The 13,372-nt window shown below is 49.8% G+C and overlaps 2 protein-coding genes across 2 annotated transcripts; one reads left to right on the forward strand and one right to left on the reverse strand.

Moving 5' to 3' along the window:
- Positions 1-215: 215 nt before the first annotated feature.
- mphosph6 (M-phase phosphoprotein 6) lies at positions 216-7,309 on the forward strand. Its single transcript, XM_085166062.1, has 5 exons — positions 216-401; positions 1,133-1,245; positions 1,642-1,732; positions 2,328-2,428; positions 2,511-7,309. Exons 1-5 carry the CDS (start codon positions 354-356, stop codon positions 2,632-2,634), a joined length of 477 nt encoding a protein of 158 aa, XP_085022188.1. The 5' UTR covers positions 216-353; the 3' UTR covers positions 2,635-7,309.
- Positions 4,733-11,601, reverse strand: gpia (glucose-6-phosphate isomerase a). Its single transcript, XM_085166053.1, has 18 exons — positions 11,343-11,601; positions 10,462-10,552; positions 10,150-10,218; positions 9,717-9,836; positions 9,559-9,642; positions 9,343-9,489; positions 9,160-9,231; positions 8,990-9,034; positions 8,298-8,351; positions 7,822-7,882; positions 7,617-7,660; positions 7,156-7,308; positions 6,874-7,003; positions 6,414-6,490; positions 6,178-6,306; positions 6,009-6,084; positions 5,825-5,891; positions 4,733-5,062 (listed from the first exon to the last, which is right to left on the reverse strand). Exons 1-18 carry the CDS (start codon positions 11,459-11,461, stop codon positions 4,939-4,941), a joined length of 1,662 nt encoding a protein of 553 aa, XP_085022179.1. The 5' UTR covers positions 11,462-11,601; the 3' UTR covers positions 4,733-4,938.
- Positions 11,602-13,372: the final 1,771 nt, after the last annotated feature.

Genomic DNA, 13,372 nt, shown 5'->3' on the forward strand with positions numbered 1-13,372 from the left:
AAATGAAGCGCCCCATGTTGTGTAGCTTTCTGGATTTTATACTCATTGGGCTACATATTTATTTATCATACAGGCTGTACTTACTGCATTTGAATCATTTAACCATATGTAACCACCTGCAGGAGTGTTTTGGGGAAAAAAAGGCTTTGATTTTGCCACCCCATTTGATTTCTTTGCCACCCTAAGAAGACTTCTCTAGATCCGCCCCTGGGCTGCACATCAGCGCTCGATTAGCAGGGCTGGAGAAGCAGCTCGGCGCTCGGTTCTTTCTGCCTCTGTTTAGCGTGGTGTTAGCTCGGTGTGCAGCACCGCGGGTCCTCCGGTTCGGTTAGCCGCATTCTCTTGGATTAAAGATGGCGAGTGAGTCGGTGAAGCTGTCCAAAAACCTGCTGCGGATGAAGGTGAGTGAAGCTGCGCGTGCTAACGGACACGCGAGAGCAGCTAGCAGCCGATAGCTAGCAGAACGTTAGCTTTGTAATGCGCCGGCGCATAACTCCACTCAGAAATCTGATGCTTTAAGGTTTTCTGCTTCACATGAAGTTTTAAATCTCACACAGAAGCTGAATTTTATTACCTGATGTCAAGTGTGACCCGGAGAGTATATCGGCGTGCAGCAGAGTTAATAACAGGCTGTAAATGTAATTTATTAATAAATAATGTGTGCCAGTCTGAGACACTAAAGATAAGCTCTGACTTTAAAATGATCTGTCACGTGATGCGAATCTGAACCGGTGTGGATGCTCAGGTATTTGTGTTACGTCACTAATAATGGGAACAACGGCTGAAATTCATGCTTTAAAAACGGTATCAGAACCGGATATGACGTCCAGGGGGCGGTTATAACCTGCAGGGTGCTGGTTTGTTTCCTGGGGAGGCTGAACCAACGTGGATGTTTCTGCGGCCTGATGCCTTGACCAATCAGAATGAAGCCCTCTCAGCTGATTTTCACCTTTACTTTAAAAATCTGGTCTGCAGATGTGGAAGATTTCACACTGAGAAAAACAGCTGTGGTTCTCTGCAGGGAGACCTCAGCCAATCACAGCTGAGTGCAGTAAAATCATCATTCATGAGCGCAGGTGTGGTTAAAACCTCACAGAAACGCCAGCTGAAGGTGACGTGTGTGTGTCCACAGTTCATGCAGAGACGTCTGGATGCAGAGACGAAGAAGCAGCTGGAGGAGGACGAGCGGAGGATCATCAGTGATGAGCACTGGTACCTGGACCTACCCGAGCTCAAGGCTAAAGAGTACGTATGAGCGTCGTTCAGGCTCCGCCCACTTTAGTTCAAGCAAAATGTATAATTCAATTCAATTTTATTTATATAGCGCCAAATTACAACAACAGTCACCTCAAGGTGCTTTATATTGTACAGTAGATCGTACAATAATACATACGAGCCTATGAGCAGCACTTTGGCGACAGTGGGAAGGAAAAACTCCCTTTTAACAGGAAGAAACCTCCAGCAGCCTCGCCGCACCGTCGTTAAAGGACTTTCTTCATGCAGCTGCTTAATGTGCAGTTCTCTGAATGGAGTCTGGTTTGAAGTCTGAACACACAGTGAAGTGTGGTTTAAGTACTTAGGGGTCAGAGGTCATGTGATCATGGAGGTGTTCCTAATACTGTGACGTCTCTGCTCCTGCAGGAACCTGATCATCGAGGAGAGGAGTTTCGTTCCCTGCGAGGATCTGAAGTATGGCCGACTCTCCTTCAGAGGCTTCAATCCTGAAGTCGAGGTGCGTCTCATTTCACGCCCACTTCCTGTTTTTATTTTGACCCCTGACCTCGCGGAGTGTCAGATTACCCGACTGCTGTGTTTGGGAGGACACAGAGCTAAGAAACATCAGTTTGTTCTTCGTGTTTTTAACAATAATAAACCAGCAGGGACTGTGTCTGACTGAAGGTTACCATGGAAACGACCAGCTGTTTTATTCATGTTTAAATTTTGCTGTAAGATCTGTACAACTGCAGCATGAGCATCCCAGTACGACCCTGCCTCTGTCACCTGGAGGCTTCAGGTGTGTCCTACCCCCTGACTCCTCACCCTGGGTCCTCTGTCCTACCCCCTGACCCTGGGTCCTCTGTCCTACCTCTTGACTCCTCACCCTGGGTCCTCTGTCCTACCCCCTGACTCCTCTGTCCTACCTCCTGACTCCTCACCCTGGGTCCTCTGTCCTACCCCCTGACTCCTCTGTCCTACCCCGACTCCTCACCCTGGGTCCTCTGTCCTACCCCCTGACTCCTCTGTCCTACCCCCTGACCCCTGACCCCAGGACGACGAGTGTTTGCTCTGCAGCATTTAAACTGGAACCGTCCTGTGTGTCCCTGCAGAAGCTGATGGCTCTGATGAACCCCAGAGAGGAAGAGGAGGAGGAAGAGGAGGACCTGAGCCGGATGCAAACAGACGTCACAGATGAAGAAATGGCTCTGAGGTACGAACTGTTTCCCTCTGATGCTGAAGCGCTGCGTGTTCCTACCGTGTGTGAGGCTGTCATCTGCTGTTTTTCTCTGCAGGTACGAGAGTTTAGTCGGAAGCATGAAGAAGAAGTTTGCAACGAAGCGAGAGCGAGCGGCGCAGGAGGCGGACGAGGAGAACCAGAAGGAGGTGAAGAGAGCATTCGTGAAGCCTCAGGACTGAAGACGCTCGCGCTCCAGATGTTTTTAGACGTGAGGCTGCCGTGGAGCAGCAGCTGTCTGGATGTTATACATCCTGCTTTTATTCCACGAGGACGCGAGGAGGACGCCACGAGCAGCCTCAGAGCTCCTGAGAGCTGCATGTTTATTCCCTGTTTGTTTTTTAATTCTGTGACTCACCTGAGGGGTGTTTAAAGCCACGCCTCCTCCGCTTGTTTGCTCGTCATGAGGAGGTGAAGGTTCAGACCTCTGAAGAAGTAAAACACAGACTGTAAATAAAAGATGGAGGCTCGCAGAGGTCAGCGTGTTTATTTCAGAGTGTCTCGTTTAAGCTCGAGTGTTGAAGCTCCGCCGCCTGACAGCTGGCGTGTTTAAAAACGGGTCGAACATGGCGGCGGTCAGTGAACGTACAACGGTCTGGGCCGGGTTACCAGCAGAGCGTGACATACGGCATTCGCCACGGGAGACGGATCCTCGGCTGACTGCCGCGACATCCGGGCCAGAACACCGCGTAGATGTCCCCGTAATCTGCCCGAGCCATGGAGGAGAAGGTGGCGAGAAGCTCATCTCCGCACGAGTGGCGGCGCCCTCGTTCCCAAAGGTGACTGGGAGGAAACCAGTTTGAGACGACGGTTCAGAAACGTAATATAAACGAATATAAGCGTAAATATATGGAAATAATTAGAAAACTTCAAACTGAAAATAATTTCAGAGTCACACATGAAGTTTGGATAAATTAAAATTTCAAAATAAAAGTAAAATTGTACCTTTGAGTTATTGATGTTTTAACTTTCAGTAAAACTTCAGAATAAACTCAGGATAATGTGTAATTCAGATATTTCCACTTAAACGAACGAGCCTGTTTGTAATCTGATGGCAGCAACGCGACAGCTCCATGTTCCCGCTGTGCAGCGTCCTGCCCTCTTTTAACTACAGTCTGCTCGAGGTGGGAACTCGAGGGCCGGTGTCCTGCAGGTCATAGACGTGTCCTTGATCCAGCACAGCTGATCTAAACGGCTAAATGGCCTCATCAGCATGTGTTGAAGTTCTCCAGAGGTAATTAGAGCAGGGCGATATGACCAAAAACATTTATCACGATATACATTTGAAAATTTGCAATAACAATATAACTGATGATATAATTGATACTAGACAAAATACTTTACTCCACTTTATTAGTGCAAAAAAAAAAACCTTGAGGATAAACTGTGCAGGTCAGAGCGCAGCCATCAGAAATCTGATCCTCGCTTCCTGCTCGTCCAGTCTGGGCGGGCTGATGCTCGCTGAAGCACAAACGATGCATTCGTGCACGGAGGTCAGAGCAGGCATGCGGCTGTTTTAGTTTTTAATCAATGTTTGCTCCACACAAACGTTAAATTCCTCCTAGCAGGCATTAAAGAGTTTATTTAATATGAGGGCTTTAAAATAAGAGCGCCTTGATCCAGATCAAAATCAACTTTATCTTAAACGTCTTAACAACTGTGTTCAACTTCAGGAAGTCAACTCAGCAGCCTTCATCGCTTCCGCACCTGCAGTTCCCCTGATGTCCACTAGAGGCTCTGCAGTGAGTCACGTTAAAATAAACACGGTCACCGGCTGACGCAGGAACTGAACGCCTGTACGGAGGCTCGCTGTGTCATAACTCACCTGTTTGAACTGGGTTCAGGTGCTTTTGTTCCACCAGCAAAGGTTTAAAACTTGTTTGGCTGCGAGTCGCCACGCTGTCACAGAAGAGTAACTTTGCTTTGACGTGAGAATCCATGACTGCACAGGTGCTGCTGACCTCTGATTGGATGATAAGTTCAGAGCAGGTGTGTAAAATCAGCACCAGTGAGCATTACAGGTGTGTTACCTGTTGCTCATGTGTCACCAGCACGGCCTTGTTGTGCAGCGCCGACAGCATTTCCCTCGTCCCGTCCCAAACATCAGCGCGAGGCTTCAGCTCCGCCCCCCCACCCGTCGTCCAGCGAGGCCAGTCCAACATAATCACACCTGATCAGTAACCAGTAATTACCTGACTGCTGAAGCCGACTTCTCCTTTAAACAAGCTCACTGATTGGACAGAAGCATTTCCTGCGACCTCACAATGAAACCAAACAGCGTTGGCGACAAACAGGCTTTTATTGTGAAAGTCACAGTTGACTGGGCATGGTCACCTACACAAACGTGTACGTTTTCAGGATTCGCCTACACGTGAAGACTCTTAGCACACAGATCACAGACAGGAAGTGCTCACAGCGTACGACAAGACAAACATCATTCAGCCAATCAGGATGGAGGATGAGGTCGGCTAACGCGGGCTCGACGTTCAGGCGAAGTTCTTCTTCAGGAAGTTGATGAGGCCGTTGGTGGACGAGTCGTGGGAGGTCACCTTCGAGTCGTCCTTCAGCTCCGGCTCGATCTTCTTGGCGAGCTGCTTCCCGAGCTCCACCCTGCGGCGGAAAGAGCAAGAGGGTCAGCAACACAACTTTACACAGCAACGCTGGTTGGTCAACAATTATGTTGTAAGGGAAATGTACGGAAGACCGCTGGTGCCAATGAGGCAAGTTTGAGTAAATATATAATAATAAAAGGCGCCTTTAAAGACCCTCAGGTTACCTGACATAAGCACAAAATGAAAACATGTAAAACTAGACGGAGTCATGATGAAGGGTAAGCATGCTTTAAGACGTGATAAAATAAATGGTGAAAATTCATCGTTTTAATTTAAATACAAAAAACCAACAACAAGGGAATGTATGGCGGTCTATTAGTGGCAGCAAAGTGACCGTTCAAGATCGTTAAAAAAAAAAAATTACTTTACACAGCAACGCTGGTCAACAATTATTTTGTAAGGGAAATGTATGGAAGACCGCTGGTGCCAATGAGGCAAGTTTGAGTAAATATATAATAATAAAAGGTTACCTGACATAAACACAACCAAATGAAAACATGTAAAACTAGACGGAGTCATGATGAAGGGTAAGCAGAATACATGTTTGAAGACGTGATAAAATAAATACACAGTGAAAATTCATTGTTTTAATTTAAATACAAAAAACCAACAACAAGGGAATGTATGGAGGTCTATTAGTGGCAGCAAAGCGACCGTTCAAGATCATTAAAAAATTAATGTTTAATTGTAAAATAAAACCCAAATGTGGAAGCTTAATCTACTGTAAACCCGAGTTTAGCCCCGCCCAGGTGTGACTCACCCCCACTGGTCGTAGCTGTTGATGTCCCACATGACGCCCTGGACGAAAATCTTGTGCTCGTACATGGCTGAAAGAACAACACAGCTGTGTCAGACTCCGCCTCTTTAAATGGACACACCTGAGACGTTATTGGTGCAACTGAAGTTTACAGTAAGTGACTCCGCCCACAGCAGCATGTACTCACCGACCAGAGCTCCCAGTATGAACGGGGTGAGCTTCTGGAAAACGATCGAGTTGCTCGGCTTGTTCCCCAGAAACACCTGCAGAGAAAAACACGTCGACACGCTGTGCAGTCACCTGACCGTTTCTACTCTGATGGTCACACACAGGTGTGTCCAGGTGTGCGCTCTTACCTTGTGCGGCAGCAGCTTCTCCAGAGCGTCTCCCGACATGCCGGCGGCTTCCAGCTCTTTCCGGGCCTCGTCCGGAGTCTTTCCCTTCATCAGCGCTTCGGTCTGAGCCAGGAAGTTTGCCACCAGGATCTGCACGAAGCACACAACACCTGTGAGGCGTGACATCATCCAGGTGTGCTCTCGCTTCCTCCAGCTAATCAGTTCAGCCTGGCTAAGGTAACGTTAAATGTCCAGACCTTGTGGTGGAGGTTGTTTCTGATTGGATGCTGAGACTGAGCAGGAATGAGGAAGTCAGCAGGAATCATACGAGTGCCTGAGGAAGGACAAGCAGTCTGTTAGTCTGGGTATTGATCACAGACGAGGCGGCGAGCTCCAATCAGATCAGACCAAAGAAGAATCTCAGTGATCCAGAATCTGTGGGAGGAGCCCTGTGGTAGCCAATCACAGCATCGCGAATGTTCTCAGATCAATAAGCAGCAAAGACGCTCAGCAGTGCCCCTCACGTCTCTTATTAAATCAATGTTTACAAAAGGACCTGTGCAGGTGTTTCCACAGGGGGAGGAGCTTCAGCTTCAGGTATGCACGTCGTCTGTGACCATTTTAACTCACCTGTGCGTGGATCATGACGGTTTGCAGGTGTGACCTGATGTCACTAACGAGCGGTCACGGTTACATAATTAAAGGGTGGAGCTTCACCTTGGTGGATGAGCTGGTAGAAGGCGTGCTGCCCATTGGTCCCCGGCTCGCCCCACACGATTGGTCCAGTGTGGTAGTTGACGCGGGCGCCATCTTTGGTGATGTACTTCCCATTGGACTCCATGTCGCCCTGAAGACCAAACAGACGGGTCATCAGCGCCGACATTCATCACGAGCACGAAGCTCCACCCCCACGCCGCAGTCTGTACGGTTTCTGTGGTCTGCTGCGCGTTACGTGACGCAGGCGTCACACCTGCAGACCCGCCTCCCTGCGTCACTGACCTGCTGGAAGTAGGCGGCGAAGCGGTGCATGTACTGGTCGTAGGGCAGCATGGCGTGGGTCTCTGCCTGGAAGAAGTTGATGTACCAGACGCCGAGCATGGCGAGTAGCACGGGGGCGTTCTGCTCCAGGGGGGCACTGCGGAAATGGTTGTCCTGGGAGGAGGGGGGAGGAGGGGGAGAGTCCTGCTGTCAGGCTGCACACGCTCTGCTGACTGCAGGTGAGATGTTCACCTGCAGTCAGCAGAGCGTGTGCACAGAGCGCGTGCAGAAACAAAGGGCGCCGTTCTCTCGCCTATCACATTCGAGCCCGAGTTGTGAAAGTGTTCAGCAACTTGACGGGAAGCGTGGAAACATTTCAGAGTGACGCAACGATCAAATAACACGTGTCGAAATCCGTTTTTGTCCCGCGGACGAACGTGAAGTAACTCGCTCGCAAGAAAGCAGAAGAGGCGGCGACGTACCATCCAGTGAGCTCCGGAGAGAAGCCGCTCGAAGTTCTCGAAGCCTGAAACACAAACCAGAGTTCATTAATCAGACATTCACTCAGTCATAGCAACAGGAAGCTCAGATCGATGCAGAGCAGCTTTGCTTGATTCTCAGCCCAGAATAATCCTTCTTTCCTCTGACAGGACGATCCGCCCGGCGACAGCCGAGTCACACACGTACCTACGTGCAGAGCGATGGACAGACCGATGGCCGACCACAGCGAGTAGCGACCTCCGACCCACTGAGGACGAGCAAACATGACATCACACAGTCACTCCACCAATCAGAGCACAGGCAGGGCAGCAGATCGTCAAAATAAAAGCAGTGACAGGAAGCAGCGAGCTCGCACTGAGCTGCTTTCAGACACTTTCTGTCGGTTTGTTTTCAGCAGAAGGATGGCAGCGTTAACCGAGGAGCGAGCTCACGAGAAACACAAACTCCGACTACGGTAAAAATCCTTAAATCTAAAGAGAAGCGAAGAATTTAACTGTGAAGGAGCCACAATCTAATATTATTAAATCAATAACAACTCAAAACGTCACAGTGTTACCCAGGTTACACGTCACCAACCCGCCGCTGAAAACCATCCACATGCATTCATAGTGACATCATCATCCTCCTCATCGTCATCATCATCATCATCGTAGCGCACTTACGTCCCAGAACTCGAACATGTTCGCCGTGTCGATGCCGAAGTCCTTCACCTTAGCCTGAAGGAGGCGGAGACAGAGGAGGCAGATGATCTGATTAGAGCAGCGTCTGCGTCTGCATGTGTGTGTCTCTGTGTGTCTGCGTGTGTGTGTGTGTGTCTCTGTGTGTCTGTGTGTCTGTGTGTCTGCGTGTCTGTGTGTGTGTCTCTGTGTGTGTGTCTGTGTGTGTGTGTGTGTGTGTGTCTGCGTGTGTGTCTGCGTGTGTGTGTCTGTGTCTGTCTGTCTGCATGTGTGTGTGTCTGTGCGTGTCTGTCTGCATGTGTGTGTGTCTGTGCGTGTCTGTCTGCATGTGTGTGTGTCTGTGCGTGTCTGTCTGCATGTGTGCGTCTGTGTGTGTGTCTGCGTGTGTGTCTGCGTGTGTGTGTCTGTGTCTGTCTGTCTGCATGTGTGTGTGTCTGTGCGTGTCTGTCTGCATGTGTGTGTGTCTGTGCGTGTCTGTCTGCATGTGTGCGTCTGTGTGTGTGCGCGTCTGCGTGTCTGCATGTGTGTGTGTCTGTCTGTCTGCGTGTGTGTGTGTCTGTCTGTCTGTCTGCGTGTGTGTGCGTGTGTCTGTCTGTCTGTCTGTGTGTGTCTGTCTGTCTGTCTGCGTGTGTGTCTGTCTGCATGTGTGTGTGTGTGTGTCTGCATGTGTGACTCACTGAGTTGGTGGACAGAGCCACAAAGTGTTTGGCTACAGCAGATTTCTGTGGATGAGAGGAGAGAAGCTCGTGAGCGTGATGGAGAGGTCACCACCCGACCCCTGACCCCTGACCCCGTCTGCCTCATTTTAAAGTGACTGTGTGTTTTAGAGCAGCTGCGTCAGACTCACGTCGGCGGCGGTCTGCAAGAACCAGTCTTTGGCGGACTCGGCGTTGGTGATGGTCTCCTGGGTGGTGAAGGTCTGAGAAGGTCAGAGTGAGGGACGGCGAGTTAGCAAACAATAACTCAAACCAATCGAGTCTCTCGAAACGGAAAGCAACGGACTGAGCACGCTCAGTTACGTGTGTGTGACCTTGGAGGCAATGATGAACAGCGTGGTCTCGGGGTTCAGCTTGGCGAGCGTCTTGGCCAGGTGAGTCCCGTCGATGTTGGAAACGAACCAAACGTCCGGTCCTCCCGCCGAGTACGGCTTCAGAGCCTCCGTCACCATCAGAGGGCCCTGAACGCACCACAACACAGTGAGTCACATGAGTGCTGACGCGCGTGCGAGCGCTCGGCGGTCACTCACCAGGTCGGAGCCTCCGATGCCGATGTTCACCACGTCGGTGATGCTCTTCCCGCTGAAGCCTTTCCACGCACCGCTGCGAACTTTCTGTGAACGCACGACACAAAGGTCACGACCTCCAGGCGTCACACGCCTTGACACACGCTCAGACGCGCACTCACCTGGCAGAACGCCTTCATCTTGTCGAGCACCCTGTTGACCTCGGGCATCACGTCTTTGCTGTCGACGAGGGTCGGCGTGTTGGAGCGGTTCCTCAGAGCGACGTGGAGCACAGCCCGGCCCTGTGAGCGGTAACAACAACGGGGTTAGCGGCGACGCACAAACGCACGCGCGCTGATGGAGTCAACCCCGAGTCTGAGGCCCACCTCACACTGGGATATATCACCATGGCAACAGATGCTGTGACCCTACCCTGCTCCCAGGTTAGAGATCAGCAGGTGTGACATCACCATACTGATCGATCAGGATCCATCAGCACGTTCAAACAGGCTGAACTTTATTGGTACAGGAGCCGTTTACAGTGTTTGTCTTCCTCTTTGTCAATCTGATTGGATGCTACCAGCCCCGCCCCTTTCAGGTAAAATTATAAGTTACCTCGGTGAAGTTGATCTTGTCTCCAGAAAACATCCTCTCCCGCGCCTCCTCCAGCCCCCGAGACTTGGCCTGCACACAGGAAACACACGGGCAGCAATCAGGTGACTTCAGGAAGCTCATTTCACCACCAGGACATGTCGACACGGCGCCCGCCACCGGTGCCGTGGCGCAACGCTTCTCTTTCCAAATAAAGTGTGGAAACCTTCCTGTTTCGCTGAAGCTCTGAGCAGATAAGGCACGCCTCCTCCGCTCACCTTTAGCTGAACCTGCTGCTACAGGTGAGCTGAGTGAGTGTGGCGAGTGTGTTCTCACCAGCGCCAGCAGCATGGCCAAGACGTCCTGGTTGATCAGGTTCTTGGAATAGTCGATCAGGATGTCGCCATCATCCGTCTGCAGGGTGGTGCTGTGAGCAGAGCCAAAAACCTTTATTTACACGCACAGAGCAGCCAAACACAGAACAACAACAGAGATGAACGCGGCATCACCCTCAGCTCGCGGTGTGAGGGTCCAGGAAACGCCTCACACCGCCTCCTGTGATGGGTCTGCTCAGACTCCCACAGCACGTGGGCCTCTTTCACGTGATGACTCTGTCTGTCTGTGGATGCGTCACAGCGCACGTACCCGCGGGCAGAACCGGTGCCCGGTTGTCCTACCCCCGGCTCCTGTGCTTCATTACCGCCCGCATCCCGCCCTGTCATCGGGCGAGCCCCCCGCCGGGGGCCGCTTCCTTCAGGTTTTCTGCTTCCATTATCGGACAGACGCGCCACAGGCAACCTGTCGCTCCCGTGACAGTCTGCAACGTAAACGTCAGTATGAGGTCAACCCCACACCTGAGGCCCACCTGCGAGGGCCTCGTGGTGTGTTGGTGAACGCTTAGTAAGCGCGTGCGCAGGTGCGGTACAAACAGGAAATCTCTGCAGACTGTCCGATAATGGAAGCAGTCGTTTTAGCAAGCAGCTAACAGTAACCCCTGTCGGTAGAGGAGGGAGCCACCGGGTTTCGGCCTCAGTACCCGGGCGGGGGGGCGGTGATGACGAAGGGAGTACGGGGTGGGGGGCTTACAGCGGAAACGCGCGGAGCGGAGCGGTGACCTTGTCGGTCACCTGCGGTCACAGTCCGAGAAGGAGAATCGATAACCGGGCGGAGCGCTGAGGACCTCCAACCACGGGGATACGTCCTCCGGCTGTCCTCACCTGAACCGGCCGAAGCGCTCCGGGTCGGACTCGAACAGGGCCCTCATGTTGAGGCTCGCGCCGTTGGCCTCGTGCCACTGCTTCAGCTTCTGGAAGTTTGCGTCGGCGGTCAGAGCCATGATGGCGGCTGCTCGGTGCTCGATGTGACAAATGGAAGACGCTCCCCGGTGAGACTCGACCGTCCGCAGCCGGTACTGGACTGAATGTGGTGGGGAGTCAGGGAGGAGCACCGCGGGGAAAGAGCCGCTCCCAACCAATCACAGCATAGAACCCACCACCCGAGCTCCGCCCACAGACCCGACCCGTCACGTCCTCAAAGGCAGCGGGACTGAAGTATGGAAGCCGATTAGTGACGATATTGCGACAAGACAGATCTACGGGGCTGGCAGGTGCCACCCTAAAATGCCATCCTAGCTTTGCATATGACACTGTTGTTTATTAAAGTAAGCTTTGTATCTTGTTCTATTTAATCTGAAACACGCCTAAAACAGTCAGTGATCACTGTCGCTCTCTCCGTTTTCATCATCACTGTTCATTTTAAAGCTCTGTGTTTAAACCCTTACGATTAACTCCAGCCCATGCAGCAGTATGTTAATGACTAACCTCGTATTGTGGACAGTTGTTCTCCTGACTGAAGTTTGGTCTGTTTACAGCATCCTGCCATGCGACTGCATTTGTCTCTAACCATCAGGAACCTTCACGTTAACTTTTATAGAGTGGAAAAAAGTTAGCGTTCATCCTCCAGCTTCACTGTGTTTATGCTAACATAGCTGTGTTGCTAGCGATCACGTAGCACATCATTATACACCAGCTAGCCCAACTTCAGTAACCCTGCAAACGTCACTGCTGTTTAGTTTTCTGTCTTCATTTATGTTGGAAGTGACAGCAGAGCTGTACGTTTGAATTCTTTCAGAAATCTCTCAGTCAGAACATGCTACATCATGTTTAGGTGGAAGCTAGCGAGCTAACTTCTAATGGCATTAAAAAAAATTTTACTTACTTCTGACAAGAAAGCCTCATTTCTGCTGTTCAATACTGAACAAATTTAAACTTTTTTAAAATTATGCAAAATTGCAAAATGCTTAGCTGTGTCTCTAATCAAACCTCTGCAACTTTGCTCTGCTTCACTTTGTTTTTGATCGACGGCACAATATCTTTAAGGTCATCTATAAAAACCCAGACCAGGAAAACTGCCTTCATGTTTTTCTGTTTTATCCTCAGTTACTTTGACACAAAGGCTGTGACGCTCACACCTTTGATGAAGTCTCATGTGTGTCAGCTTTCTTGTTATAGATATAAAAATATAGATATGTACTGATAAGTGATCAGAATTATAATATTTCTGATTATTTCTGGGGCATGTTATTGTGACTCCTGGTCGTTCTCACAGTTTAGTTTAAAATAGTTCAGGCCAGATGCATTGGCTGCATTTTTAGATAAATAGTTGTATAAAACTTTGTTTGCAAAATTTGTGCATAAGTTTTTAAAATTTACAATTAAATGTACATTTAAAGCTATGAAACTCATTTTTTAAACATGTCTGTGGGTTTTTACAGTAAAACTACTAGGATTTTATGTTTTTGTGTGATTTCAGATCAGTTTTGTTTATACAGCATGTCAGTAGCAAAATAACTGTAAATTCAGACACTGAAAACAACGATACCAAACAAGGAGAAGAAATTAAACGTAAAATCAAACTGTAGTCAAACATGTCCAGTTATATTTTATACCCAACAAATCCTGAGAAATTAGGTTTGAACTTTGGTGACCAGTGTTTTCATCACACTGCAGATTTCTGACACTTTGTGTGAATTTAAGCAACAATTTGATTTTTTCTAACAAAAACAAACTGAAGTTCGACCCGTGTTAACTGAAAACCTGATGTTGTGTAGTTTTGTGGATTTTATACTCACTGGGCTGCATAGCTGTGTATTATAGGGGCCACAGTCAAACGGACGTATTCTATGTAACTGCAGCCACAGGCTGCCACATTCACGCCTATGGGCAGCTTACAATCTCAGTGAACCTCA

The sequence above is a fragment of the Neolamprologus multifasciatus genome, chromosome 7 (assembly GCF_963576455.1).
Source record: "Neolamprologus multifasciatus chromosome 7, fNeoMul1.2, whole genome shotgun sequence".
Taxonomy (NCBI): domain Eukaryota; kingdom Metazoa; phylum Chordata; class Actinopteri; order Cichliformes; family Cichlidae; genus Neolamprologus; species Neolamprologus multifasciatus.

Bases quoted from the DNA above. Each gene is read 5' to 3' on its own strand.
- mphosph6 (XM_085166062.1), top strand. From the start codon at position 354: ATGGCGAGTGAGTCGGTGAAGCTGTCCAAAAACCTGCTGCGGATGAAG. The intron at 402-1,132 runs GTGAGTGAAGCT...GTGTGTCCACAG, and splicing joins AAAACCTGCTGCGGATGAAG to TTCATGCAGAGACGTCTGGA. The intron at 1,733-2,327 runs GTGCGTCTCATT...GTGTCCCTGCAG, and splicing joins GCTTCAATCCTGAAGTCGAG to AAGCTGATGGCTCTGATGAA.
- gpia (XM_085166053.1), bottom strand. From the start codon at position 11,461: ATGGCTCTGACCGCCGACGCAAACTTCCAGAAGCTGAAGCAGTGGCAC. The intron at 6,491-6,873 runs GTGAAGCTCCAC...GTCCTTCCTCAG, and splicing joins CTACCAGCTCATCCACCAAG to GCACTCGTATGATTCCTGCT. The intron at 5,063-5,824 runs GTGAGTCACACC...TTTCCGCCGCAG, and splicing joins AACAGCTACGACCAGTGGGG to GGTGGAGCTCGGGAAGCAGC.